The following is a 12,297-nucleotide window of genomic DNA, read 5'->3' as shown; positions in this document are numbered from 1 at the left end:
CACCAAGCAGCATTGAATTTGTTCCTCGTGAGGAATCAACGGGTGATTTCAAGCATCCAGGGATCATTACACCCTTCAGGCAGCCTGACAATTTATTCCATTGAGTGAAATTAGGGTGTAATCTAAGAACTCCTGAATCTTGTTAACATGCAACAGAGCCATTCCATTTAATTTTCCGCCTCTTATCCGGGGCAGCGTCATGGCGGCAGAAGTAAGCCTCCGTGTATAATGGAGTTTTTTTTCCTGGCAGGGTACTTAGGAGAGCTGGCTTGGGGTGCTTGCACGATGAAAAGAAAAACGCTGTACATGGGTTTTGATTGACATTAGCTAGGTAGCCAACATGACACTATGTTTACAGAGGATTGACTACACAGCTAACAAGCTTAAGATGTGTAGTGTAATAACAGTACCAACAACATTCAGTGTTTGGCCGATCTGCTCCCAAAACTGGGCTTTTCCTGTCTCTTGTAGTGAGAGAACGGACGTTTTCATCGTTGGTTTTGGTCCTTTCATGGGATATATTTCTCAATAAAAACAATAAAACCTTGTGCTTCATGTCAACTCAGTATCAAACGATTGGAAATTGTTGTTTACTAAGCTGCAATATGTAAGAATTGGCCACCTGTCGAGTTCATACTCAAAACAAACTGGGCGCAGTGTATCAACAGAGAACCTTCTAACTGCTGCTTACTGTAGTTGCTGTTAGCTAGTTAGCTCATCTAGCCATGCAGCTAGCGGTCTGGACTGAGAGCTCCGGGACTACACAGGAGCTGTGGACTTGAGACGGACCGGGGCTAGCTGGTTAGCATGCTAATTTTAGTAGATATCTCTGCAACATAATTCATATACCGTCTGATAAAGCTAAGGACAGACAAACAAAGCCAGAACCACATTCTCCTCCCTTTTCTTGGTTACCAGATTGACGGATGACAAGTCCCGCTCCATTTAATATATGATTGGCCGCCTTAAAAGAAGGGACAGTGACAATTCCAGCACCTTTCTGGAAAGTGCACACATTTTTAAACCAGAAGCGCTTAGAGCAGGCACTCTAAAAAGTTGGCGAGCGCTGAAAAAAGGTTTTTCCAAAGACACCACATAAGCTGTCTCCTCAACTTAAAAAGGACACTGACACTCAGAAGAAAATGTCTATGATATACCAAACATCTCTCTTTTTACTGGGACATTCCCAAGATGAGATACAAAATGTTCTGAGTCTACCACCGGGTCTCCTGCTGTATCAGTTGGACGTCACCAAAACACCCAAAGGGAGGCGCTGACGAGGCATTCTTATCACATGCATTTTGGTGCCAAAAGCAGCGACTCTCCCCCCACACGTCTGACCTCTCTGATGCCAGCCACTACACAGATGAAAATGATTTTCGCATCATCCACGATCGCTCTTTCACCAAACTCAAAGACCATAGGTGAGGGTCGGAACGTACATCAATAGGTAAATTGAGAGCGTCACCTTCAGGCTTAGCTCTCTCTTCTCTCACAATGATCCAGTTCAATGCCCACCTTACAATCAACTTGCCTTGTCGACCTTATGTTCCAATTTATTCTCAATTGTGATGAAGAAGAAACTTGAACTCATTTAGAGCAGTAACTATTATTTGATCAAACATCAATGGCTGCAACAAGACAGGAACTAACAGCTTTGAGATCTATCAAAGAAGTGAAGAAAGATGGAAAGAGAAGGAGGCGGACGAGTCCAACTGTGGTCGTTCTTACCCGGATGTTGTCGAAGGAGGCTTTGTTAGTGACGTCATAGAGAAGGAGGAGAGCTGAGGAGAGAGAAGAAAACAGACACATTTAAAAACTTCTAACAAACCACAATCAGAAATCTGATGTAGAGTCATTTTGTCACTAAAGAAACAGTTCTTTGACCAATGATGAAATATTCATGGGAGATGTGCTGGTGATTATTAATCTGCAGGTTATATTATTACATCAGAAGCATTACTGACTTAAGTAAAGTGGTGGTGGAAATGTTTCTGCTGTCAGAAAACTGCTGTGATCGTGTCAGTGAAGCCAGCAACAAACTAAATCAACACTAATAATGACCAGGGTGTATAATTCTCCTTATATTTTCATTTCGGCCATCTTTTATGCTGGCATCATATGCTTTTTAATGCTCTTTAATTCAGTCTTTCATCACTGCCCTTGTTTTTCACAAACAGCGAACCTGTGCATCCATTTCCTTTCAGTCAAAAGCTTTTGATCTAGTGACAGTTATTTATTATCAATGTTTAAGTTGAACATCAAGGTAGTCTAAAGAGTACAGACAGCTGTTAAACAACAATAATGAATGAAGATGCTTTTATCCAGCTATTACACAAATAATCATGTTTGTTACATAAGTATTGAGGCATTGGGACTATGGTGTCATTCCCTCTCAATTATGCCATGATACATGATATTTTGCTTTTATGTGCCTGAAGAAACTATGAAAATGTATTGAATAAAAAATGTGTTTTGTCTTTCATTTCTCCTGTTTCTGTATTAGCAGGAAAACAAAGTTTCAAAAGTTTCCAAGATTCACAAGTTCAAACACGGCTTCAGCATTTCACCTCTATAACATTGTCAATATGCAACTCTAATATCTGTTGGATTCTGATGTTTTAGACTAAAAGCAGCTAATGTGGCCTCAAGCTGATTTGTTTTTGTGCTGCAATATCCCTCAGGGACGAGGTCAGAGTGAATAACTCCACCCTTATTGCACCCTGTCTCGTTGCCAACAGTCGGCGTTGGTTTCTTTTAACTATTATGACTTTTTCCTAACCTTAAACAGCTAAAAATTCAAATCAGCTTTTGAATGGACCCTGTGGTGAGATTTGTTTGACAACTGCTGTTTCCAAGGTCAAGAATGATACTTCAATCTTAATTTTCTTGGCAAACACGGATAAGAAGTCCTTAAAGTGCTGTGAGCATCTACAGTCCCATGACGTCTGGGCAACCTTCAGCTGGGGAGGAACAACGTGTGATCTGACTAAAAAGCTCCAGAACCACGACCTTGTGGAGCTTATGTTAAGTGTGTTACAACTTCAGCTTTATTGTCCGAGAGGAAATTTGTTTTACAACCAGATTGAATTTGGAACACAGAGACTTAGGCACACAGAGGAAGGTACAAAAAATATGATAGGGTCTGCCAAATATAAACAAAGCAAAACAGTATGAATTGTGTTGTCCTTTAAGGTCAATTTGTTTATTCAGTTTATTCAGTCATGCCAACGAAGAGAGTGTGTTTAGTTTGTTTAGGCATTAAAAACAAATCAGTCAATGAAGATCTTTCTCTTCTGATAAAGATTTCTTCCAGAAAACTACATAGTGCACCTTTAAGATGTGTATGGGGGAGCACGCCTCCGGACCCACCTAGAGGGTCCAAGGTCCACCCAACATAGTCCCACAAAATCCTGTGTGAAGCAGTTTTAATTACTTTTACTGAACTAAACCTAAATCACAGAGGTGGCAGATCAGAAATCTCATTGCCGTAATGCTCAAAACTATAGGAAGGCCCTGACAAACAACCTGTTTCACCATTTAGATTTGCGGAGCTAAGATTTCCAGATCCTGCTGCAGACCTTAAAATAGCTGATTTCTTGACATTGTTTGACACTGTTTTTGTAAATACACACACGTTATTGTTTTTGATACCTGCAAGACGCAAAGTAATATGAACCACGGCTTCCCAAAGTTTTTGGGAATCAGGGCTATGAGTCACATCTGTCCAGGGACTGTCGGAAAACAGATTGATAAACATCTTAATAACACACTGCTCTGTCAAACTGCCTCTCTTTTGCAGCGTCAATGGCTGGGTGTCAGTTTGTGAAAACCGCTCGAATGCTTGTCAGGTAGTGATTCGTGTCATGATTTGTTGCCAAAGCCTCAAGAACAAGAGCTTTTGGAGCTGAGAGAGGAGAAAATCACGGGGACAAACTTCTAAAAAGTCTTCCACTGTTAGGCAAAGTGCTGAGGTGTACCATTTACCACCACATTAGTATTACACCTGACTACATTACCACGCATGTGAATTCTAATTACCTCCGAATGCGCCATTCTTCCACACAGGATAAAATCACCTCAGGTGTTTTCTTGCACAAACAGGAGGGTGTGTATTGTAAGCCTTGTCAGACAGAAAAACTCATTACACCTACGAGGGCAATTGCAGCTCATTTTCTCAGCTGGATCAACCTTCACTTGGAAGAATTAGCCGAAGCTAATTACCGCCGCAGCACCTCTCCTCCTCCTACTGCATGTAATCCCTCCAGCTATCTCCTCCTTTACTTACATTTCAATCCACCCTCATTCCTACACTTTTTTCCCCCCTAACCCCTACATATACCTCCACCCCTCAGCTGCAGCCTCATTTTCACCAGTCTACTTCGGATTAAGTCCCCTAGTTGTTTATCCCAGCCTGACAAGTCCGTGAAGGGTGTTTAATGAGCTGTAATCACCGTGAGCGTGGTCTGTCTCTGTCACACAAGGAAAACACAGAGAGGTGGAGAGACAGAAGGGAGGTGTAGAGAAAAAGAGACGGAGGGAGAGAGAGATATCACCTGCCCCACAAGGTAATTTCCTTTTGCGTGGCTCCTGTGTTTATCAGCCTCCAGAAGAGAGGAGTAAGCCACAAGGAGTTTCTTTCCTTCACCCTCCCCTAATCCAATTACACTGTGCCAAGAGCGCAAGACAGACGAAGCTGGAGAACTTTCTCACAGCTGCAGAGTTTTATTATCACGGGCAGTTCCAATGTAGTTGCCAAACAGAGAAAACAGACAGGACTAACAACGTTGAGACAGATTTAGCAACCCTACTGAAACACTGTGGGACTTACAAAAGACAGCTGTGGCTCAGGAGGTAGAATGGGTCCACCGGTAATTGGAAGGTTGCTGGTTCGATTCCCCAGCTCACCTGGCTGCATGTCGAAGTATCCTTTAGCAAGATCGTGAAACCCAAACTGTTGTTGTGTTTACGTATCATGCGGCCCAAAGAGCGTGCACACTAGACTTCCACAGGGCGTGTGGCTAACTTCTGGTTTAGCCCTCCTCCGCTAACTTGAATGGGAATAAAACAATTTAAGGGTGCGGCTCTATACAATATCAAAATGTTGTTTCAGGTCACGGTATGCGAGTCATTTTTGGAGATTTGGATGCTCCAAAAAAGTTTATCCAGTGTTTTATAGATGCTTATTTCACAATGTAAGCTCTGAGGACAGTCTTTTTGGGCAAGTGTACATCACGTGACTTTGTATTACACTGCAATGGCTTTAAAGCTGAGTAATGTTTCTTGGGGCTTGGTTCATACAAAGTATGGTCTGAGTACGTTCAAAGACAAAGGTGGTTCTGAATGGCCTCCAAAAAGCTATCATCTTCCATCAAGCAGAGTGGTTTGATCAAATATTCATTAAAATGAGGATAACAGTGCACAGGCTCTCCTCGAAGGCATTCATGGTGTCAGAAGTAGTTGAGTTGATAATGGACAAACAAAGCTTTAGAGAAACTTCATCTCCTGCCTATTTACCAGGTGTGTTGAAGTCATCGATTCACAATTGTCAGATTGGGAATGCTGCAGGAATGGTTGCATGCAGCCTGTTGAATTACCCTGTCACCTTTTAGACGCTGTTCAGTGATCCAACAGTGCTTCATTTAAAACGTTCTGACCTCCCATACTTACAAGCTTTCCTTAAACTTAAAACCAAGTTGTGACTTTTTCAATGACCACAAACTTTCCCACACCTTATGTCCAAGTACCAGGTACTAAACCTTAGCCTAACCAATACTAGTTGCTTTATCAACCATGCCCAAGAACCTTACCTACATCTGGCCAAGGTCATCGGCATGGCTCTATTGTTGGTGAGTCGATCAGTTTACCACTTTCATTCAGACTGAAATGCCTCAACAACTACTGAATGGATTTCCACAAAATGTTGCGGAGACATTCATGATGCCCTGAGGATGAATCCTACTGACTTGGATGATGTCCTGCTGTTTCCTCTAGTGCCACCAGCAGGTCAAAAACTTCAAAATCCTGTGCAGTATCTCCTTAACTACTGGATGGGTTGCCATGGTATTTTGTGCAACATTAATGGTTCCCAGTCAATGTATTCTTGTGTCTTTGGTGATACTCTGGATCGCTAGCCCCACCAAGACGTTAACATTTGTGGTTTTCAGTGAAAGGCCCCAACAACTATTGGATGGATTGCTGTAAAATTGTGAGTCATAATCACATTGGTGTTCCCATGACTTTACATCTAGCTGGATCGTCAGGTTAAAAATTCAAATTTGTCCAATATGTTTATGACTTTTAAAGACAAAGACATTCACATCAGCCTTATCTTATGTGTTTAGAGCTAACAATAATATGTAAGCATGCTACCACGATGAACTAATGATGGTGAACGTGATTAGCATTAAACCTGCTTGACGTCATCCAGACATTGATGTCTTTGTAAGCAAACTCTCCAAACAGCAATTTGTTTAAAACACAAGTGAGTACTTTCCCTAACCTTAACCAACTACTTCTTATTACAAAGTTCAGAAAATGCCCATAGATAAATAACCTATAGTATTTTGTAATTTAAGTGACAGGGCCTTTTTGATCTACCTTTTTGCACTTTTTAAAAAAATGAATTTACATTTATGTTTTTGCTTGATATATAGTATTTTCAATTAACAGGACACATTTATTAAATTTAAAAGTCATGTATGTAATCTCTGGGGTCTCTCAAGAGAATTATGGCAACAGGTGACCAAATGAAATGCACTATTGTGTTACCTTGAATAAAATTTAAATTTCTCTGGATTTGAAGAATAATGTGCACAATTTAATGAACTATAACAGGGTTGTGTCGAGTCGTTTTTAGACATTTTAATGCAGAAATGATAAAGAAATGACCCTCTGCTCCATGTTTTTAGAAAAACGAACATTAAAATGTTCACCTCCATGCCTGACCCAAATGCAACTACCCAACACACCATATTACACGCAGAATATTAATCGACTTTGTGAGCCACTTCAACCTTGACTATCAAAGTTCATACAGGAAGTCCTGAGCAGGACGAGATTTAGTTTGATGGAGTGAAGTGATCCATAAAGAGCGCAGCCATCCATCATCTCTCAGATGATAATCTGCGTCAATAATGACTGGCCGACCTTGGCTGCTCTCCTCTCTTTGAGTCATAAACAAGTCATGCATGCATAAAAATTTAAACAGACATTGACCTGCATATGGCCATGGGTATTTTTTGATTGTTGACTTTTAGGTTTTGCACAATAATGATCCTGAAATCAGACCATCCAGTCAACCTTTATTTGATGGGGTGACAACAAAGAGAGACAGGAAAACACAGGGGGAGAGAGGGAGTGATGGTAGGCATAGGAGGTTGCTGAGAGAAATTACTACTGGAATGTCAAGGTTTTACCACCAGGGTGCCCCGGCGTCTTTCAAAAAGGAGCACAAGAAGCAAAAGAGAACAATAATGTCATCAATATTTGTCTAGTTATATAATAACTTCCATTCCTTTATTGAAAGCTGTAGTTTCTAGTTTGCATATTTAAGTCCTCCTCCAGTCATAAATGTGTTTGTCCTCTGGTTCCTACAGCTGAATGTTTGAGATTCACTGTGTAGAACGATGTATGTGCAGAGTTTGACACGAGAAGGCACTTAAAGGAATAGTTAAAAATGTATACTCATTTGCTTTAGTTAGATAAGAAAATTGATACCACTTTTATGTCTGTTACTGTTCACTCTGCTGCCATCTGGCAAAAGATACAGATTATCCGCTGCCGTATCACCAGACTACAGAGCAGCTTCATTCACCAATCCCCAACCCTGCTGTTGTAAAATGACTACTACACAAACCTTTAAACTATTTTAAATTAAAGCCTGAAGATAGTTAGCTTAACTTAAAATTAAGACAGTAAACAGGGGAAAAGAGCTAGCCTGCCCCTGCCCAAAGATAAAAAAGAAAAATCTGCCAACCAACATGTCTCACTTATGTTGCATGCTGTCTGTTTAATTCATACAAAAACCAAAGCGTAAAAAAGGACATGGTCTGATTTTACGCTATTTTCGGCACTGTTTCTTGGTTGGGAGCAGTGACCTCTTGGAATCTTAACCAATGGAGAGTCCAGGGTACCAGGCTAGCAACAAAAAAAAACAAACAAAAAAACACTTCAAGCACATAACTCTCAGTAAGGAAAGAAAAAACAAAACTGTAAATCCAATAAAACATATTTTTCTTGTTTACACTTAAACAGAAGAATAACTATATGTTCATTTCTAAAGTTTAGTGTTGAGGGATTTTTTTTTAAACCAATGTCCAGAGACCGACTCACTGTGTTCCCCTGCTTCTGGTATTTTTGCTATGTTAAAGAGCTCATATTATGCTTTTGGGGTTTTTGCCTTTCCTCTATTGTGTTATGTGGCATTTTTGTGCATGTAAAACGTTAAAAAAAGTGAATAAGTAAGAGTATTCACATTCATTACTCAGGCAGAAGTATAGATACTAGGGTTTAAAAAGACTTCTGTAGAAGTTGAAGTATCAACTCAAGCTTTTTACTCAAGTAAAAGTGTAAAAGTACTGGTTTCAAAACTACTTAAAGTATAAAAGTAAAACTAATGTAAGGGAAAAAAATGCCATTAAGGACAAAAGCTTAGGCCGTGCCACAGGGGCCTATAGTGCACTACCCCACCTGCCCAAAAAAACATTTTTCTAAAGGCCATAATGACCATAATGTTCTATCAAAATGTAAATGTTGAAAAATTTGGGATGCACTAGGCTACCTGTTTCAGCCTCATATATGCCCATTGTAAATGAACGCATTTTAGTACAATGCAAATACATTAAAGAACCATATGTGTACTACTGAGCATTAACATGTGTTTCATGGAGCGGAAGATATGATGACTAGTCGCCTATAAGTATTGTAATGGTGCAAAACGTCAAACTTCAGAGGCCTGTTATCAATAACCTTTATTGGAATGTAAATGTACATCCAAGCTTAGCTGCAGGAATCTGTGAGGGCAACGGACGTAAGATAACAAAACTGGACAAGAAAATTGGTATACCCAGGGCAGGCTTAGTAACAATTACCCTTGTATGGTTGTCTATATACAGTATACATTAGTGCTGTCAAAATGAATGATTAATCCAAGTCATTAATTAAAAAAATAAATAAATAAATAGAAAAAAATAACCCAGATTAATCCTGATTGATACCTTCCTGGTATGTACTATGCTCAATTCTATAGCTAATGGCAACAATGTCAAATTTAACTGGAAGATGTAACAAACACTTTGGACTCAATCCTGTATGTACAACAACAGGGTACTTTACATCAGGATCTACATCAGCTAAGCACAGAACATGCAACAAAGAGTTACCAATAGGCTTTGTTCAGCCGCAAAAGCAGCTGGTTCACAAACTTCTTCGTTGTGCTCTTCTTGGCCTGAAGATCCGCCCTGCAACACTAAACAGTCTTTCACCGGCTGCTGAGGCAGGGAGTGCCGTATTAAGCGATAGCTGGCACACAGCTGGGAAGGGCTCAGTACCTCTACTGTGTCTCCTGGGCACCCTACGTACGCATCCAACTGCTGGGTCGTTTCAAGAGGTTGCAGGGACATTTTGCTCGAGTTCTCTTGAGTCTCTGCCACGGACATCTTCGTACCAGGCTACATACATAAAGTCTGCTATGTCCTTGCTGGAGTGTGACTTGATTTGTGTCGGAATGGTATATGTTTATACTTCTCATCCAACCGCAGTCAAATTCACTCTATCCGGATGCTGCGATTTATCTGGGCAGGTTTTTTCTTTTTTTTTTTCTTTTTTGAACGATGACAAGTCGGAATGAAATAGGAGTAACAAGGCTATTTTTAAAATGTAAGGAGTAGATGTAAAAAGTCATCTGAAAAATAATTACTCCAGTAAAGTGTAGATACCCAAAATTTCTACTTAAGTAAGGTAACAAAGTATTTGTACTTCGTTACTTGACACTGGCCCCATCACACCCGATTAAATTTTTAGATAGTCACCAAGCTCTGCTCAAGACTGATAACAACCTATTCATTTGAATCAGGTGTTTTTGGGCAGAGTTAGCTGACAAAAATATAATAAATGCAGTACTTTCTATGTGGCACATTTAAATGGTGGTATTTCCACTTCTGAGCGCTTTGAGTGGTTTCAGAAGACACTTTTAAAGACTGATTTACATGCATGCACACTACAAGTCCTGACAGAAAATTTCCATCAAATTTCAAATTCCATGTAAGCCTCAGCAGTCACCCTCCTGCTCCATTAGATCCTTGAAAATTAAAAGCACCCCTAAAGATTACTCCACACTACACTAATGAAAAACCAGTGTGCGTATGTCTGTGTGTGTGAGAGAGTGTGTGTGTGATATCTGACTGATGAGATTCGCTTTTTTTCCCTTCAGGCATGTTGCTGCCCCGGCCTTAATGTTACCGCACGACCAAATGAGAGCGAGCGTGTGAAATTGCTACCAGCGTGGCCTCCTTACATCACCTCCGTTATTCCTGCGACGGTTCAGGCAGCAGTTGTCATTTCTACCTCTTCTCCTGGCTAAGCACGGCCGCGCTCCATGCTACGGTCTCCATTTCCCAAAGTGGTGGATCAATCACGACGACAAGCGATTACTACATTCCCCAGGCGTCGCGACGGGAGAATCCACTAATATACTGCGTCAAGCCAGTCTTCTCAGCTAAACATTGAAGTGAAATGAGCAGGTAAAGCATGTGAAATGCGATGGTTGGATCGATATTTGAAGACGAAGGGGTGAGCTGAGGTACAGATAAGTTCGATGGAGTGTATAGGCAGGCAGATACATCTGCATGTTCACACATCCCTCCTCTCTGCTCACTTCACACAGATCCAAGAACAAAACCTCAAAAATGTCTTTGACTGACCTTGCGCATCCGTTTAATGTGCAGGAAGAAAGTCAGTAATAGTGTGTGTCTGTATGTTTTTGCGTGCACGTGTGTGTGTGTGTGTAAGAAAAAGACCCAGACAGAGTTTGATGATGGATCGCACAGCTCAAAGCCCTCCAAGTGGCAGAGCAACAGCCTCAACGTTTTGTTTCCAATTGCCGCTTCTCCTCTTCTCCATCCATCTCCCCCCTTCCTTCCCTTTCTCTTCCCCTCCATCTTTTCTACCATTTCTCTCGCCCCTTCAAACTTTCTCCCCTCAGCTATTGATCATCGCTCCCTCTGCAGCTGTCCATCCCGTTTCGCCCTCACAAGCTGCCCATGACGGAGGCTCGCAGTTGCTCATTAGTGATGAAAGCGGAGACATGAGAAGACGGAATAGAGGGAATAAAAAATGATGAAGGCAGGGTGGGATGAGCGGAGACATAATGAGGTAATGACACTGATTTAATATGCAATGAATGTTGCGTCTGCGGCTCCAACACCTGATTTCTATGTTCCTGCATTATTTTTGTCATAGCTCAATTCAGCCACGTTGGTGGCATTTTAACACTGAGCGTCGAGGACAGGTTGTTCAATAACAACAGAAAACTAAATGTTATTCCATAAGGACTTCAGTTATTATTGAAGGTTATACATCAATAATATGGATCTTACAAAACACAGACTGACTATTGAGCAGCTATGTTCTATAGAGCGCTACCCATTACATGTGAAGAACCTGGAGCTTTTTTAACACACATTATGTACTTTCTGGCACTTTTCAATAAAACACAACAAAAGACGTAAGTAGCGTGGGCTCATGGGAGTTGTTGTCTTGTTCGCCTACTTCCTTCCTCACTCTCTGACCCTCACCTGGAAGTTATAGCGACAGGTGAACGAATGAAATGCACTATAACCTTGAGGAAATGTCAAGGAAAAAGAAAAATAAGACATACTTCATTATTCCCTTTACTGAGAAGTTCAGTTCTTTTTCACTCTGTTGATACTTCTTTGACATACACAAGCCTGAATAACAATATCAGTTCAGGGTCGTTCAATTCACTGACAAAAATTACAACTTGCGAGAACAGATAGTACTCTGTGTGTAGGCTACGCATTTTCACAATCAATGAATGTACGAATCACTCTAGGCCTGCAGCAGTGTGTATAAAAATAACCACCATCATTCATTTTCATGTCATTTTTTGTCAAAGTCACAGGGAGCTACTGCAGAGGAGCAAAAGAGCCACATGTTGCTCCAGAGCTGCATGTAAACAACTCAACAATATACATAACAAATGTCTAATTGTTTTCAAACATTTTAATGCGGAAATGTTAAAGATTATATGTTTAAGACAACAGAAAGTTACCCATG

At 40.7% G+C, this 12,297-nt stretch overlaps 1 protein-coding gene across 1 annotated transcript in view; it reads right to left on the bottom strand.

The window, feature by feature from the left end:
* The window catches only part of rab26 (RAB26, member RAS oncogene family), a 100,258-nt gene that overhangs the window by 35,650 nt on the left and 52,311 nt on the right, over positions 1-12,297 (bottom strand). The window contains exon 5 of the mRNA XM_084342845.1: positions 1,732-1,784. Within this exon, the coding sequence (XP_084198971.1) occupies positions 1,732-1,784 (53 nt within the window). The remainder of the gene's footprint in view (positions 1-1,731; positions 1,785-12,297) is intronic.

The sequence above is a fragment of the Pagrus pagrus genome, assembly GCF_965226575.1.
Source record: "Pagrus pagrus genome assembly, chromosome: 21".
NCBI classification, from domain to species: Eukaryota; Metazoa; Chordata; class Actinopteri; order Spariformes; family Sparidae; genus Pagrus; species Pagrus pagrus.
This window is presented reverse-complemented; position numbering and strand designations above follow the sequence as displayed.